The sequence below is a fragment of the Danio rerio genome, chromosome 4 (genome assembly GCF_052040795.2).
Source record: "Danio rerio strain M-AB ecotype USA chromosome 4, GRCz13ab, whole genome shotgun sequence".
In the NCBI taxonomy this organism is placed as follows: Eukaryota; Metazoa; Chordata; class Actinopteri; order Cypriniformes; family Danionidae; genus Danio; species Danio rerio.
Genome location: NC_141024.2, coordinates 17183248 through 17201614, shown reverse-complemented (window position 1 = coordinate 17201614; position 18367 = coordinate 17183248). Strand labels below are relative to the sequence as shown.

General features: G+C 34.6%; 1 protein-coding gene and 1 long non-coding RNA gene across 2 annotated transcripts; one reads left to right on the top strand and one right to left on the bottom strand.

Moving 5' to 3' along the window:
* The first annotated feature begins 4052 nt into the window (after window positions 1–4052).
* sinhcaf (SIN3-HDAC complex associated factor) lies at window positions 4053–13314 on the top strand. The gene is made up of 6 exons (NM_001025531.1): window positions 4053–4083; window positions 7019–7146; window positions 9252–9351; window positions 10391–10514; window positions 10615–10765; window positions 12960–13314. The coding sequence occupies exons 2-6, from the start codon at window positions 7019–7021 to the stop codon at window positions 13192–13194; spliced, it is 738 nt and encodes a 245-aa protein (NP_001020702.1). The 5' UTR covers window positions 4053–4083; the 3' UTR covers window positions 13195–13314.
* An 8-nt stretch (window positions 13315–13322) lies between these two features.
* Window positions 13323–17775, bottom strand: LOC147844689 (uncharacterized). The gene is made up of 2 exons (XR_015483049.1): window positions 15177–17775; window positions 13323–14536 (listed from the first exon to the last, which is right to left on the bottom strand). It is a non-coding gene; the product is annotated as an uncharacterized LOC147844689 (long non-coding RNA).
* Between the last annotated feature and the right edge of the window lie 592 nt (window positions 17776–18367).

The following is an 18367-nucleotide window of genomic DNA, read 5'->3' as shown; positions in this document are numbered from 1 at the left end:
ACTTTTTGGGTTTTACAATGTACATAAAGGTAAGAAGCAAAGTTTGGGTGTCTCTCTTGTTTGATTTGTGATCACAAATACATTTTAAAGAAATAGTCTACCCCTAACAAATTGAGTTTACTATTAACTTTTTTCTTTCGAAGGACATTAAAGAAGTTTATCTGTGTGTGAAACGGTGGTTCTTAGCAGTTCAGAAAATGATGCTTGGCAGTTCGTAAAAGTAAACAGTTACTGGCACAATGAAAGTATAAGAAGAGGTAAGGTAAGTGGTTGCAAACAATTTATATAGGCTTAACTTAAACAAATGAAGTTGGACATACTAAAATTAATTTTGTTCAATTCAATAAGTATATATTTTTCTAATGTACAGGCAAAACTACATTAATATCTGTGGCTCATGATGCTCAGGACTGTTCGTTGAGACTCTGGATTAAAGGTAATAAAGGTGTAAATGATTTTCAGATACTTGTACATGCTAAACGTTTTACTTCTTCACTTCATAAGACCTCAGTGTATCTATCGCTGGTTGTAACTTTGTTTTGGCTGTGTATGTTTTTTGGTCCTGGATTGACTTGTATGTAATACATCACCAAGAACCACAGTTTTAGCTAGAAAATCTTTAACGGATAAATGTCTTAAAATGTTCTGCTAAGGAAAAAAGTAACCTGGGTCTCTGTATATGTGTATATGTACTATACAGAGGACATGAACTTATTTTGCATGAATTTACTAATAAATATAGGAATTAGCAATTTAGTAAATTATAAATATGCCACATCTCAAATTATACTGTATACAGGCCAGTAGCCAGCCTAGTGAAAAGGGTGGTTCTTTTTTTTCTCCAAAAATGGACGTTTTGCAGTTATTCACCTTATTTTCTATTTAATTATCAGGTTTACATACTGCCACACTGTCATAACCACACTTTTTAGGTACCAAAAACATTTGCTAAACAATTAGAATAAAGAAATATGAATAAAAAAAAAGTTTTTTTTTAAAAATACAAATCCATTACATCATACATCAGTGGAAAAAAGCAGTCTGTTAAAGTTTTGAATTAAAACAAACAGACAAACTGTAGCCTATTGTCATTTTTTTGGGGGGGTAAATAACAAACTGGCCAGATTTTGAATCGGATCAGATATCAGATTTTTGCCATCTGAAAAATTTTTTTTTTTGTAAAAAAAAAAAGAAAAAAACAAAAAAGAAAAAGAAAAAAAGTTTATAATTAAAAGTTATTGACAAAAAGTCAACATGACCATCAAAATAAACCTTCGGTGCTTCAAACATTTTCATTTGTTTTTTTTTTCAAGAATAAGGTCCAAGATTCAGAATAAAAGTTGCTTGTAGTGAAAGATGATTTGTGTGTTTTCTTGCACAGTTGGATGTTGGACTCATGAAAAATTATTGTTTGCATTCAATAAAAGCCTACTTATTTGGGTTATTTCCATAATTTAAGAAGGAATAGCAGGCAAAATATGACAAATGAGCTTATGTATGGGACAAATTCTGAACCTTTTATTAGTGGGGTTGGGTCTTTCGAACCAACTTAACCCCCTTTGGTATACAATGTAAGATTTTTTTTAAGTGTGCTCTATACAGTATAAAAGGGTATAGTAAAAATGAAATGGAAACTATTCTTGTTTTCACTGTCATGGGATCTATGGCTTCACTTCTATTCACAAATCCTCAAGGGATAATACAGATAAAAATCAACATTATCGCTAGTATGAGTCAGTAAGGTTCACTATATAAATAAATGTATGTATATATATATATATTGGACATACACTAAAAAATTATGACAACTAATGATTTTATATTACTTTCTATGCATATATTATTTTAATAAGTAAATAAAGTTTTAACGAATAAGTTATGCAAAGTTGAACTTAATATATTAGTTTGATTGATGTAAGTTAAGAAGACTAGAACAGTTAATCTGATTTAGCTGCACTGTAAAAAGTGAAAACAAATTACTTTGACTTGTTACAGTTAAATGAATTAAGTTTGACAGTAATAAATTCTTTATTGTAGCAAGTTTTAGGAATTTATTTAGGAAAACAAGAATGGAACAGTTCAGATCATTCAATATAATATTGTTAATAAAATAGTAATAATAGTAAAAAAATCTTTAATTACAGTAAAAATGATTTCCATCCCATGTTAATATAATAATAACACTTTTATGTTTTGTGGCAAATTAATGTTTACTATACTGTAAAACCCAAAAAGTTAAGATAATTAATTATTAAAGTTAAAGGAAAAACTAACCCTAATGAGTGCTGTGAACTTAATCCATTTATGCTGAAGTAATGAGGAATTTAATTAACCCATTACCCTCAACACTGAGTTCAAAACTCTTTTCAAATGACTAGAATGAACTTTCAGTATATTTTGAGTTAACTACACTCATTTCATCTGATAAAGTTGACTGTTGGGTTTTACAGTGTAATTGTAAACAATACTTGCCATAAAAAATGACTAAAACTTGTTACACCTAAAGAAAAACTAAATGAATTTACTATGAAAACAGTCATAAATTAAGTTTGTCAAACCTAATTCGTTTAATTGTAACAAGTCAAAGTAATTTGTTTAAGTGCTCTCTTTTTTTGGAGTACACTGTAAAAAATGCTGGGTTCAGTTTGTGTTGGGACAACATATAGGAATTAAGTTAACACACTTAGTTTTTACAAATTTAAGTGGATTGAACATAAAATATGAAGTTGTTCAAAAAAACCTCAATAATTGTGTTGCTTCAGCTTGTTTTTGGAGAGTAATAAATAGTCATTCTCTACACTGTTTTCACCTAGTATACAAGTGGGCATATTTGAGGGTGAAAAGTTTTTTTGCAAGCTGCTTACAGTTGTATATTAGCATGTTGTTTTTATTTTACACTAAAAATAATGACAAAGTCATGACAATAATGATTATATATTTCTTTTTATATTTATATTATTTTAATAAGTTAATAAAGTTTTAACTAAGTTATATAACGTTTAACTTAATATATCAGTTTGTTTGATGTAAGTTGAGAAGACCAGAACAGTTAATCTGCTTCATCTACACTGTAAAAATGCTGGGTTCAGTTTGTGTTGGGACAACATGAATGAATTAAGTTTACTTGATAGTTTTGCAAATATAAGTGGGTTGAACATAAAATAATTAAGTTGTTCCAAAAAAACTAGAGAATTGTGCTGTTTCGGCTCATCCTAAATGCATAGTTTTCAGCCAATGTTATTTTTGGAGGGTAATAAATAGTCATTCTCCTCTCAAACACTGTTTTCGCCTTTTATATAGTATACAAGTGGGCATATTTGAGTGTATCATTATAAACAATTAAAGATGAACTATTTTTTGCAAGCTGCTTGCACAGTTTTTATTTATTTATTTATTTATTTATTGACTGATTGATTAACAAATATTTGAATAGGATATTATAAACAAACAAACACTGAGTTACAAACAAAACAGCACACTCTCTATAGCCTATATAACGTTACACTTGACATGACTGCTTCAGGGAATCATTTCTTGCTCCAAAATTCTTCTGCGTTTTTATGAAAGTGTTACATTTATAAGGTCTAATATCGTTCAACTCCTCCAGTGTTTTCAGTACTTGCGCAGCAGAGTGTCCAAACAGCGCAAGCTCGACCTTTTGAGATGCAGAAGAGCCGCAGCTGCCGACATGTGCTCATGGCTGCCGAGCTGAAGGATGTGCTGCTGCGTTTGTTCCGACATCTGCTCTGCTCTGCTCGTAGTAGTAGCTCGTAACTCCGCCCACCGGGATCGCAGAGCACTGGCTGCTGCCCCTAGCAACCGGACCCGCCCACGTTTCCCGCGTAATTTTCTCTTCCTTATATGGGCAATAGAATGCAGACGCAGTCAAACGTCAGCGGCGTATGCAAATGAGGTTGATTGAAGAAATTCAGAAAATGGTGGATGGCCGTCGGCGCATGCGTAAACATTTTACTACACTCAGACAGAAAGTGAGACAGTAACGAGTGGCGCATTGTTAAATGAGTAACGCCTGTAACTCTTGGATTTCGCTGTGTGGTTTGACTTCTACTGCTCCAAGTCGAGGTAAGAATAAAAAGGCTTTTTGGGTAAAAGTAACTTGGGAGTTTTTACGCGTGCAGAAGATGTCATCGCCTTTCGAGAGGAAAGAAGTTGTGTGACAGGGCGAAAGCTGTCGCATTCGTCAGCAGTGTAACAGAAAGATGACTTTGGAGGCTTGCCGAAACACTTTCAGCTTTTACTTCAGGGTAAAAGCGCGATAAGTTCAGTGTTTACACTTGATGGTGAGGCTGCTCATACCGCGCATCACATTTTAGGGCGCTCGCATCCTTTACAGGGGATCGCTGCTGTTAAGTGTTTTATGGCTAAATCGATACATTTGACGCCGGAATTGATTTATTTTCTTTATAACAGAACTTAGGCGTATTAGAAACACGCTCTGGATGATTGTTTAGATAGAAAGAGCTTTTAAAAATAGGACATTTGCATTCGTATTCCGTTTAAAAACCCAATAAATAGGTGCGCGAATTATAAGATGTACACGAAATATCTAATAAACGCGAACGTGGCGTCACATTGCGCGCATTTAGGACAAGTTTCGCTGTTTATACTCGATTTGAACTTGGGATAGTGAACTATCCTTGTGACTGCGTGTGGTCTGTTCACTCCTGTTGGTGGGTGTGCTTCAAAACAAACCCGCATTTTCACAAGCTCGTCAACATGCGTTTACAAACTTCTGCTTCTGGAACTCAAAAGAGGTCGACGTTTATAAAAACTAGCTGTGGTAGTCTTAAAGATTCATTTCATGAGAGATGGAGGCGGTGTCACTGACGCATTTAATCGTGGAGCTAATAAAATCGATGTTTTAGTATTGCGCTGGAGTGTTTAAAAGTGTCTTAAATCGTCCTGTTGATGAAATAAACTTGCAAATGGGAGTTTAGTCGCGCTCTGTGTCCTTGGGTGAAGTTGTTACGCGGACAGCATGTGTTTACAGTCTCGAGCGCGAAGCATGGAGGCGCACGAGCCACTGACGCAGAGCCGCGCGGAAAACAAAGAGCAGCGGACGAGGAGAGCGCTTTCCTTCAGCTGGCTGTCTTTATTAGACACGTCTAACATCAGGGAAACCCTGCGAATTGATTCCTCGCACAGAGCAGAGGTCGTTTTATTGGCAAACTGCGGCGAAAACCTGCTGAATGTGTGTGTTTAAAGATGCCGTGTGGCGTGCCATGCTTCCGCGCGAGCTGGTGGGCGGTGAATACAGCGGGACGCGCGCACCATTTCACTGCAGTGCGCGGACGGCCGTGCGTCTAAACGCCGCAAAATATTAATTATGCGGTTATTATATGATATGGGTAACTTTAGGTGACACATTTAAGCGTGTTGAATTCACTTTTGGTCGAGGTTTCCGCGACGGCATCGCATTACTTTCTTGCCCCCATTTTTCTGCCCCTCCTCTCTTCTCAAACGCGTTGCCATGTTTGAATTGCGTCAGAGGCAGAATATACAGTCAAGCGCCCGTTCAACTCTTATACTGTACAAACATGTTTCAATAGTAGGCTATGGTAACATTTAGGCTATCTAAAAAAACATGTATATACACGATGAAAGGCTTCAGATAAGCTTATACAGATGTTTTTTCTTTCTTCTGTAATAAATGAAAGTGCTGCTGTCCGTCACCGGTGACTGTCCTGCTCCATCATCAGCACCCTGTTATATAAGAGCAGCTCCAGTCCATTAAGATCTGATCCTGCTGACGCGATGATGATGACTGATGATAACCCACGCACACACACGCACACTCTTTTTTGTTCAAAATATTAACTTAATATTTATAAAATATTGTTAGAATTGGACCAAACTAATAATACTGAGACAACGTACTTTAAATGTTTTTTTGTATAATTAAAATGTGTGTATTTTAAGTGTGTGCATCAGAGTATTACAATTATGCAATATGAATAATATACAATATATACCTAAAATATGAGTAATATTTTCATTTGCTAGTTTAAACTATTATTTCAATGACTAGATTTATTCAGATTATTCCAATTTAAATCTAAAATATACAATAAATCAAACTTGTATATAGCCTACATCTAAATAACCTGTACTGTAGCTCTTCTAGCCTTCTTGAAGCTCAGCTGGTAGATCACGTGGCTTTGATTCCCATGCAAGAAAAGCAAGAACTAATAATTATAGTAATAAATCTTTGCCTTTAATGATATGTAAGTTGCTTTGGATTTCAGCATCTGCCAAATGTGTGAATGTAAATTATTAGTAGATTTGAATGTTGTTGTTATAACATTATTAGTAAATGTGTCATTATATTATTAACTACACTTATTAAACCGTTTGTAAAACAAAAAAAAGATAGGAGTGTTTTGCAGAAAAATATTATTTCTGACTTTTGTCTTGCACCTTTCGCATTTAATTCAGTCTGTTATTTGATTCTTTGTGGAATGTTCATGCTGTTTGTCAAGATTGTTTTTAGTCTGCACACCATTTGTTTTCAGTGAAGTCTGTGATGTTCACTAAGGCTTCATTTATTTTATCAAAAATATGGAAAAATAATATTGAGGAATAATATTAACTACTATATAATTACCACTTTTCTTTTATATGTACTTTAAAATTTCATTTATACTATAATTTACATCATATAATAATAATAATAATACTATAAGTTATAGTTATTACTATATAATAATACTATAATATATACAAATATGAATACAGTTTTCTTCAATAAATTGATCAATACTGACAGTGAAGTCATTTAAAATGTTACAAAACATTTTTTATTTCTAATAAAAGTATGACTTTGCAACTTGAACAACTTTATGACTTTATTGAAGATCCCTGAAAAGGTCTGAAACTAATACAAATTAATACAACAGGTATGCACCAAACAAATCTCCAAAATCATTCTATTCTAACAAATATCAGAAAATCTCTGTCAATCAGCAGAAGTACTGAAACCCTTTTTTTTTGTTTTCAGATGTTTGGCTTTCACAAGCCGAAGATGTACCGCAGCCTTGATGGATGCTGCATCTGCAGGGCAAAATCCTCCAGCTCTCGCTTCACCGACAGCAAACGCTATGAGAGAGACTTTCAGAGCTGCTTTGGGTGAGTGCGCCATCCTCCTATACTTTTGCCAAATTTATATCAGTGTGGTTCACCTCCAAGAAAACGACCATTCACTCCTAATGTACTTGTTTCTTTAAACCTTTATGAATTTCTTTCCTCCACTGCACTGAAAAGAAGATATTTCGAAGAATGTTGGAAAGCAGCAGCCATTGACTTCCATAGTATTTAATCTTAAACCTACTAAAGAATTAAATGGCTACATGTTTCCAACATTCATCATATCTTCTCTTGTCTGTTAACAGAAGAAAGAAACTCAGTCAAGTTTGAAACCATAGACCAGGCATGTCCAAACTCGGTCCTGGAGGGCCGGTGTCCTGCATATTTTAGTTCCAACCTCAATTAAACACACCTGAACCAGTTAATAAAGCTCTTTCAATGTATACTAGACTTCCTGGCAGGTGTATCAGAGGAAGTTGGAGCTAAACTATGCAGGACAGCGGCCCTCCAGGACCGAGTTTTGACACCCCTCCCATAGACCAAGGGTTTCCCTACCCTGTTCCTAGAATTCTACCTTCCAACAGATTTCAGCTTGAACCCTGATCAGACACACCTGAACCAATTAATTAGGACCTGAATAGCACTTTATAATTACAGGCAGGTGTGTTTGATATGGGTTGCAAGCAGACCCGGATTGGCTAAGAATTCCTGAGAACTCCTGGTGGGCCAGTGCGTTTTTTGGGCGCGAGGGCCGGTGTCCCTAGCTGCTTGCCCTCTCCGCAGTCACACTTTTTCATTTATTCATTTATTTGACCATAGCCTTACTCTATTTATTCATTATTTTGCCGCAGCTCCACTCTTTGCATTTATTTTCTCGCAGCCCCATGAGTAAAATGCAGCCTGCAGGTTAATGATGATGTAACTATCATTCAAACCCAAACAGCGGCATCTTAGTGAAAATAAGAATTTGAATAATTAAAAATAATGAATATTACACCTGCTCAATGAAAATCAGATGATTCACTACATTAATAAATCCGACATAACTTGATCGGAAATCTAAAAAGGGGAGAAAAAGACTAAAGCCCTTAATAAATACCGTAGTCAAGAGTCTTGCAGATAGCAGTGCAGTATTTATTTATAATTCCAAACGCACCAGCGTAACATCGCCGTTGTGGTCCAATAGTCAGCACATTGCGTAACGCCGCCGCCAACCTGAGTTCAACCACACCGTACAGCAATTAATTTTTAATTTTTTTCATTTTGCAAGTAAGACCTATGATACTGTTAATGTTGTTGAACATTTGAAATTCAAAGCAGCTGTTTTCTTGAAAAAGACGTGATAGTAAATTGGAAATGACGTTATTGTATTATAGTCAGTCGTGAACTAAGGTGGGCGGGTCTTGAAAGTCTAGGGCTGAAAAGGAGTCCCCCCCCCTGGCCCTGGTTGCTACTGAAATGTGCAGGAACAGCTTTAAGCACCGCTGCTATAGACCATTTGCAGATTGCATATATTGTACTTTTTTATGCCATTTTGCCATTTCTATCACTGTTCTATGCCGTTTTTGTACTATAAAGAGGTCATCAACACTGAAAAATCTAAAAGTAATAATAAGTGCTTTATAAATACATGGGTATGTATTTATTTAGCTGACAACTGATAAACAGAAGGATGATCACACACTTAATGGATGCCGATTTGTTGATGTAGTGTAAAGGGGAGGAGCTACTGGTGCTGAGATTTGATTATTTACTTAACGTAAGTGATTATGCTGCCCCCCTGTGGTGAATGCGGTTGTACTCGTGACAGTTACTATTTGCTGTTTAGTTTATTTTTTTACACTAATTTGGAAACTGTTAAACATGAAAGGTTTGAATATTCATTTAGCAGACAAAAATATTGTTACATTTGGGATGACACTTATCTAATACACTACATGGATTAGTGTATAAGTGCATATATAGTGTGTCATTTGGGACATAACTCATGTTTGGATGAACTCTCCCTTTACGTTCTGGCTATATTCCACCGAGTGCTGAATCTGAGTGCCGGTTGAATGTGAAGTGTATGCTTTTGTTTGTTTGTAACGTGAGAAATGGATTGATTTGCATAATCTTACTACAGCTACAATGGTATACTTTTACAGTTTAAGCGAGACTCGCTCTGGTGAAATCTGCAACGCTTGTGTCCTGCTGGTGAAACGCTGGAAGAAGCTGCCTGTCGGATCCAAGAAGAACTGGAATCACGTAAGCTCCGTCAAACTCCTTGTTTATCACACTGACGTTTTTTCAGTGGAGATTTCAGTATATGTTGCTCTTAGACTGAACGACTCTCAGGGAACAAGTGAAGTGCAGCTACAGTGGATAAAGGAGGATCAGCTGGGGAAGAAGATCACGTGTTTGTTTTGCATGTAACATAATAATTAGCTTCACAGTATTAATAATAGTAATGATAATGCACTAATAATAATAAATGTATGTTTATAATGTATTTATTACTGCATAAAATTATATAATATACAGTAAATATGTATAATATATGATCATGTTGAAAAGTAAATTAGTAGTATTATATACTGTACATAGTTTTGTTTGCAATTAAATTATATATATATATGAAAATACAAATAATTCTGAGTAATACCAAAATGTAAAGCCTAAAACAAGTCAAGTTGAGCTTTGTTGTCATTATGCTACATGTTTGGACATATGTACATCAATATGTACATTAATAAACATAATCATAAATATAAACAGCTTTTCCAATTTACCCCCCCCCCCCCCAATTTCTTCATGACAATAACAGATGAACATGTCCTTTTACCTTATCTATACCAAAAGTATTTACAGGAAAAAGGGGATGTGGAAGCAATATTTACAATAAATAATCTTAAAGTTTAATAGCACAAGACATTAGGTTGAAGTTATATTCTGAATCCATCTGGACCAAAATTCCATACAAGTACTATTGTGCAAAAGAGGTATATAAGGTTGAAAAATAAAATAAGTAGTGCAACATGATTTTTGGTACATTCACAACTAAACATCGTTTACCTTATTTGAATATAATATAATATAATATAATATAATATAATATAATATAATATAATATAATAATATATAAATATAATATATTAATATAATATAATATAATATAATATAATATAATATAATATAATATAATATAATATAATATAATATAATATGAATGTATTTATTATTATGCTTATAACTCAAATTTAATTAAAAATACTTTTATTTATTTTGTGTTATCGATTTTTCTCAGGTGGTTGATGCTCGAGGGGGACCCAGTCTGAAAACAACAGTGAAGTCAAAGAAAGTCAAATCCCTGTCCAGACGGATCCGACCGAGCCAGATCAGCAGAGTTCAGAAAGAACTCAAGAGACACAGTGAGTCAAAAAAAACTCGTATTTCAGTTACAAATGAACCTGAAAGTGCTGTTTACATCTTGCTGTAATAACCTTTAACGTGATCCCTGTCTGTTAACAGATTCAGACGCTCACAGCACCACCTCCAGTGCAAGCCCCGCCCAGTCACCCAGCTACAGTAACCAATCGGATGAAGGCTCTGACTCTGAGTTGACTCCCGGCTCTGCCCGCTCTCCAGTCTTCTCATTTCTAGACCTCACATACTGGAAGAGGTAAGGATTTGACCTTTTATCATCATAAATATTACTTATAATTGAAAAGACGATTAAAAATTGAAGACTATAGTAGTGTGTTTTATCGGAAAATACCATTTTTTTCCACCTTAATTGACACGGGTTAATTTTCACGCTTCACTTAGTTACTTTCTGATAGAATATTTGCGAAAATGTACTTTTTTTTTTTTTTACTAGTAATGTTATGCTGACCATGAGTACTTTTTATTTTAGTTTGTATATTTGTTTGTAACTAAATTATAAAACAAAAGAATTCTGAGGCATACCAAAATGCATTGCTTTAAACAAGTGTGTAATGGGTTATTGATATATTATATTATATTATATTATATTATATTATATTATATTATATTATATTATATTATATTATTATATTTAACTTTTTGACTTTTCTAAAGTATAAAAACACCATAATATGTTTGCAGATGTTTAAGAAACATGCTAGGTGAACATTCTTGTTTACCTGGAAAGCAATGCTATATATTGCTTTGAAAATGTGTGCTAAGTGCCAGAACGTCTGTCTTTGTTTTGGTCATTTAACCTGCTTAGTAACAGTTTAGCCAATTATATTTCAGCACTCAGGGTTGCCTTGGTTGAAAACACTGTATTTCATTCATTTAGTCAGAAAGGCTCTCAAAGTGTGCATCCGCATCCAAAATGGGACCTTCGGTGGACAGCAGCAGCCTCCGAAATGAGACGCAAGAGACTGGAAACACCAAGACAGTTACCTAAACTAGAGTTTTATTTCATTTTCAAAGAGTCCCTGACCCAGCCACAGTGTATTATCAGCACTGAAGTTCAAATTAATAAGACATTTGCAGACGACAACTCCTTAATACCGCAAGGTGCACCTTATACAAATTTGCTTTTATATTTTACATTAGGCTATTATTTGTGCATAAACATATCTAGATATAGTAACAAACAAACCATCTTTTTTGACATACCTACAGCAAACTTATACAAGTGATAATATCATTAAATGTGGAGGGGGGCTTACTATAGTTTCCAGGGGAAAAGGGTGTCTCAATCTAATTAACACATATTAACCCTCTTTAACTTAACTGTAGATGCTGAATCACTGATATGTGTTGGCTTGCACTGAGTCCCAGTTTAAAAGTTGTACTTTGTTTATAAATGCACTTTGTTTTCAAGATCCGAGGTGAACTGCTGCTGCTTTCAGTAGTATGGCAATACATGTCATGCAAAATGGCATTTAAACTCACATGATTAGCATTTAACACTGAATAAAGTACGAGGTGTACCTGAGCTGATCATTGTCATAGTTGTCTGTTGTTCAGCTGCAAGAAATAGATGCCGTTTCTAATATTTAGTTTCGTGTCTAAATTTCAGGTGTTGGTTATGACAGAAAATATTATATTGAAAATATTCCTTCTATCACTTGTCTTTGCTTTTATTTAGAAAACGGTTTAAATCAGCCTATAGGCTCGATAGTCAGGCACACTGCTGTCGGTGTCATCAATCTGGCAACCTGCACTTGCATGTGTTTTGAACCAGGTGTGCAATACCTAGATCAACCACTGGGTGTCAAACTTACATTTTCATTCATTCATTTTACATTCAGCTTAGTCTCTTTATTTATCTGCAGTCGTCACAGCGGAATGAACCACCAACTTGTATAGCATATGCTTTACGCAGCAGATGCCCTTGCAGCTGCAACCCATCTCTAGGAATCATCTATACACACTCATTCACGCTCATACACTATGGACAATTTAGCCTACCCAATTCACCTGTACCGCACCTGTGTCTTTGGACGGAGGGGGAAACTGGAGCACCCATAGGAAACCCACGCAAATGCAGGGAGAACATGCAAACTCCACACAGAAATGCCAACTGTCCCAGCCGAGGCTCAAACCAGTGACCTTCTTGTTGTGAGGCGACAGCACTACCTACTGCGCAACTGCGTCGCCTATTTTACGTACTGCAACTTTAATATGCTTAAAATACTCTTTTATATAACCTAATAAGTCTAAAGTATGAAGTGACTGTAAAGACATCTAAATTGCCACACAAGAGTTTTAATTAAAATAAATGCGTTCACATTTTGAATTTTTACTATTCTAAAAGACCCAAAACCTCTAATAATAGTGTCATATTTTACAATGCCATTGATCATAATTAATACTTGCAATTGAAATGATCTGTCCAGGCAGCGGGTGTGTTGCGGCATCATCTACAAAGGTCGTTTCGGGGAGGTTCTGATCGACCCGCATCTCTACAAACCCTGCTGCCAGAAAAAACAAGAGCAGGAGCAAGAGGAAGAAGAAGAAGAGGAGGAGGAGGACGAGGATGATGGAGAACTGGAGAAAGAGGAAGTGCCGAGCAGTCAGGAAATCCAGCCGCCACAAATCAAAATAGAGCAGGAAGTGGACGAGGAGTGGTGATGCCGCCTTGTTAGGGTACTGACTTGGCATTCTTAGGAAGCCTTGGAGAGTCCGACACTCTCAAAGACGTTCTCTCAGATTGCCTTTCAATTCAAGAGCAGCTGGATCTTTTTCTCTCCGTCTTTTCCTCTTTCTTTCTTTTTTATTTCCAGCCTTTATTTATTAAACTGAACTGGCTTCGTTGTTTTCCGGAGTCTGGTACCATGTTATTCCAGTTCAGATTGAGTTCTTCTGTAGACATGAGGAATTTGTTTGTTTGTTTTGCGATCCCACTCAAACACAGAATGCTGGATTTACGTACATCTTGCATAGAAATGTGGAGAATAGACTTGGACAGTGAACACAATCCTACACTGTCACTTTTGTAGCGGCGAGCACCACTGTGCACTTCTTCTAGGCACTTCCTCTGCAGCATTTAGCTGATGTTCCACCATTTCTGCTGGGATGTATAGCCAATATTTAGGGAATCTTTTTTTTCTTTTTCTGTGTGTATGTGAGACGAGGTTATGTTTAAAGGGACAGGTCACCTTAAAATTGTTTATTGCAAACACTTTTTGAAAAAAAACAAAGTGATTATTGTCAAAATTATGTTGTAAACCAGAAACAGAATGATGTAGAGGAGATTAAATAATAATTTTGAGGTGAACTGTCACTTTAATTCCTAATTTTGGCTCAGTCTGCCTGTATTCAGCAACAAACTCAACTCCTCTCCTAGTGTTTTACTACAAATGTTTCTCCAGACAGCGTTTCTCTATGGAGTCAGATCAGTCTCAGGAATAATGCATTTACCAAATAAAATTCATACACGCACAGCACAATTCATAAATAACAATAACAATTCATGAATGCACAAATCCAAATGATAATTTCAATAATGCAAACATTTAAGAAGAATATTTGTTATACATAAATGTATAAACGTAGGTGAGATGCATTTGAAATATATTAGATTTTTACTTGTGAATTTATGAAATGGATTTGCGCATTTATGAATTGTGTTCTGGATTAATGAATTGGATTTGCAAGTTAATAAATTGTGTTTTAAATTTACGAATTGGATTTGCGCATTTATGAATTGTGTTTTGGATTTACGAATTGGATTTGTGGGTTAATAAATTGTGTTTTAAATTTACAAATTGGATTTGTGCATTTATGAATTGTGTTTCGGATTTCCGAATTGGATTTGCGCGTTAATAAATTGTGTTTTGGATTTACGAATTGGATTTGCGCGTTGATATATTGTGTTTTAAATTTACAAATTGGATTTGCGCATTTATGAATTATGTTTTGGATTTACGAATTGGATTTGCGCATTTATAAATTTGTGTTTTGGATTTACGAACTGAATTTGCTCATTTATGAATTGTATTTTAAATTTACGAATTGAATTTGCGCATTTATGAATTGTGTTTTAAATTTACGAATTGAATTTGCGCATTTATGAATTGTATTTTAAATTTACGAATTGAATTTGCGCATTTATGAATTGTGTTTTAAATTTACGAATTGAATTTGCGCATTTATAAATTGTGTTTTAAATTTACGAAATGAATTTGCTCATTTATGAATTGTATTTTAAATTTACGAATTGAATTTGCGCATTTATGAATTGTGTTTTAAATTTACGAATTGAATTTGCACATTTATGAATTGTGTTTTGGATTTACGAATTGGATTTGCGCATTTATAAATTGTGTTTTAAATTTACGAATTGAATTTGCACATTTATGAATTGTGTTTTGGATTTACGAATTGGATTTGCGCATTTATAAATTGTGTTTTAAATTTACGAATTGAATTTGCACATTTATGAATTGTGTTTTGGATTTACGAATTGGATTTGCTCATTTATAAATTGTGTTTTAAATTTACGAATTGGATTTGCTCATTTATAAATTGTGTTTTAAATTTGCGCATTTATGAATTGTCTTTTGGATTTCCTAATTGGATTTGCGCATTAATGAATTGTGTTTTAAATTTACGAATTAGATTTGCGCATTTATGAATTGTGTTTTGAATTTATGAATTAGATTTGCACATTTATTAACGAATAGTTTTTTTTTTTTATGTGAATTGTGTTGTGCGCGTGTTAATTTTATTTCCGTAAATGTATTATTATTGAGACTGATCTGGGTCCATATTTCTCTGGTGCTGAGGCAGACTGGGCACGGCCAACCAAAAATAATGCCTGGTTATCAACACTCTTGTATTCAGTGTATTAATGTAAATATCCAAAAAGTGTAGATTTGAGGTATTTGGAAGAGATCAGCGTCGAGCATGAAGGAAACTATTGTCTTGATGAAAATCTGCATGACATTTGCATGGAAGATTTTATTTCTTTATGCAACCATGTTGCAGCGATAACAATTTGGGCACATTTTGAGACGGTCCCAATATATTTTTGTAGATAATTCAAGAAAAGAACAAAAATGAAAATTGGCTGCTGTTTAATGAATACAGGGGTTTAATTCTTATTAAGAATTGGATATTTTCAATATTGTCTCATTGAAAGCCAAAAAGCCCAATGATTTTTTGCTATTCCTCTTATATACTTGTTCATATACCTCTATCTCTTCCTCCTTGCCTTTTGTAAATACAGTATTCTTGTAATGACTTCTTTTTTAGTGTCATGAAAGATTTGAGCACATGTTCTTATTTAATTTAATTTTATTTCTCCTTTTTTTTCCAGGGAAAACTTTTTCAGATACCGAAAAGCTGAACCAATGTACATTTTCATTATAAGCTTTCATATATAAGGAGTATTCATGCGTTTTCCCCTATATGGTCTGTCCTGCCTTTATAATTGTATTGTTTATGATAGCCTTGGCTGTCTTGGATTGTAAAAAAAAATGTTGAAGCACACATACTTCTGTTTGATTCCAGGGGGTGGCGCTAGAGAGCTTCGTTTAAAAAAATAACACTCGATTGCACATTAATTTGAATTCTGTCTTATTTAATATCTGCTCAGTTTTGAAATGGGTATTTTGATGGTGGCAGCTTGTGGTTTAAGTGTGAATATGCCAGATCACAGAATGACATGAATGAAATTTGTGGAGACATCTGTTCAGGTGAAGCAGCTACACGGGGAAATGGTGTCATCTCTATGACGGCGTTATTTGTAAATATAAGATATGTAAGACTGAACAATGGCTATTTTGAATACTCTTTTTGTCTTATTTATTTCATATTTATTTGTCTTGTGGTCTTTTTTTCTTTTTAAAACTCATCAGAGTTTGTCGTACAGGGCTGACTTGTCCTTACAACACTGCAATACGGACGGACTGAAATGCTTTCACACCGACGGTATGCCGAAATTCACTAAATATTATGGAGAACTTCAGGACTGGACAGCTGTTAAACACGTTTGTGTGTGTGCGCGCGCGTGTGTGTGTGTGTGTTTGCTAAGTATAGCTATTTTATTTGACTATTTTTATACTTTTGTTTGAGGGTTTCTATTGCCCGAATCCCTTTGCTTAGACTAGTCCTTTAGTTGTAGTGCTACAGGCATGTATCGTAGCTATGCACTTTGTATTCACATTACTAGAGATATATGAAGCAGGTTTTGTATTTTTTTACATATTGTACTTTTTACTTGTTCCTCAATAAATGTAACTTGTGATGATTGCACTTGTTATGAGCATATATTTGTAACTTACACAGTATTTAACTTTAATATTAACTGTATTTTACTGTACACTCTAAAAACAAATGCTGGGTTCCACACATTTCATGTTGTTTCAACACAAATCGATTAAGTTTTTACAATTTTAAATGGATTGAACTTAAAATAATGAAGTTGTCCCATTAACAACTTAAGAGTTGTGTTGTTTCAACTCAATTTTTATGTCATTTTCAGTTATGCAGTATGTTACTGTGTTTTAAAGTTGCATAGTGAAAATTACTGTATATTTTACAGTAAAGATATACATTCAACTCTGTAAATACTTATACTGCAAGATAAATGGTGTTGTAAATACTTATTTACAGTAAGTTACTTGCAAACTGCTGCCAGTAGGTTTCTCTAGATTCTACTGGATTGCTAAAAGTGTGCTGTCAAACAAATGCATTGCATTTAATATAAACGTTTTAGCATTTAAGCACTTCTTGAGATTTAAACCTCTGTCGCCTTTTAGCCTTCTTAGTTCACTTATACCATGTAAATAACAATAACGCTTAAATTAAAGCTTATTAAAGCTTGGATAAAGCAATAGAGTTCAGTTCCTGGGATGTGAACCCCATGTCATTCACATAAAACCAAAGTGGAATTAAGTTCATTAATAACATTAAACAACCAAGATCGGTTAACAGTCAAGGGTTGGTGCTATTGTGGCTGAATGGAGCATGGAGCTTGCAACACAAATTTTTCAGTTATACAGGTATGTGCCAAAAATTAGAATATCAAGAGAAAGTCCATTTATTTCAATAATTTATTTCAAAAAGTAAAACGTGTGTGTTATTTTAGTTCACTACACACAAAGTGAAATACTTCAAGTCTTCATTTTTCAGTTTTAATGCTTATAGATTAAAAATAAAAAACCTCAAATCCAGTATTTTAAAAAAAATGAATATTTCATGTGACCAATAAAAAAAAGAAACTAAAAGTGTGTTAATGTACTGCATTATGTCCTTCAGTACTTTGTTGGGCCTCCCTTTGCACTAATTACAGCAACAAGGCGGTGTGGCATGTAGGCGATCAGGCTTTGACACAGTTGAGGGGTTTACAAGTTGCTTCGATATCACCTTCAGCTAGTCTGTATTTTGGGGTCTATGTTGTCTCATCTTCCTCTTGACAATAGCTCATAGATTTTCAATGGGATTTAACGGGGTGTTTTCAGTCAATTAAGAGCAGGGATACCATGGTCCTTAAACCAGGTACTGGTAGCTTTGGCACTGTGTGCAGGTGCCAAGTTCTGCTGGAAAATAAAATCCTCTCCAAAAAGCTTGTTGGCAGCAGAATCATGAAGTGCTCTAAAACGTCCTGGTGTAGAATTGCGTCGACTGTAGACTTGATAAAAGACAATGGACCCATATTAGCATACTGTCTGACATGGCTCTCCAAACCATCACTGACTGTGGAACCTTCACACTGGACATTAAGCAGATTGACTTTTGTGTTTCTCCAGACTCTGGGATCTTGATTTCCAAATGAAATACAAAATTGGCATTCATCTGA

What these genes read in the sequence shown, in the direction of transcription:
- sinhcaf (NM_001025531.1), top strand. Translation starts at nt 7,019, where the DNA reads ATGTTTGGCTTTCACAAGCCGAAGATGTACCGCAGCCTTGATGGATGC. An exon ending in GACTTTCAGAGCTGCTTTGG is followed by an intron (nt 7,147 to 9,251) that starts GTGAGTGCGCCA and finishes ATACTTTTACAG; the next exon opens with TTTAAGCGAGACTCGCTCTG. An exon ending in GACCTCACATACTGGAAGAG is followed by an intron (nt 10,766 to 12,959) that starts GTAAGGATTTGA and finishes TGATCTGTCCAG; the next exon opens with GCAGCGGGTGTGTTGCGGCA.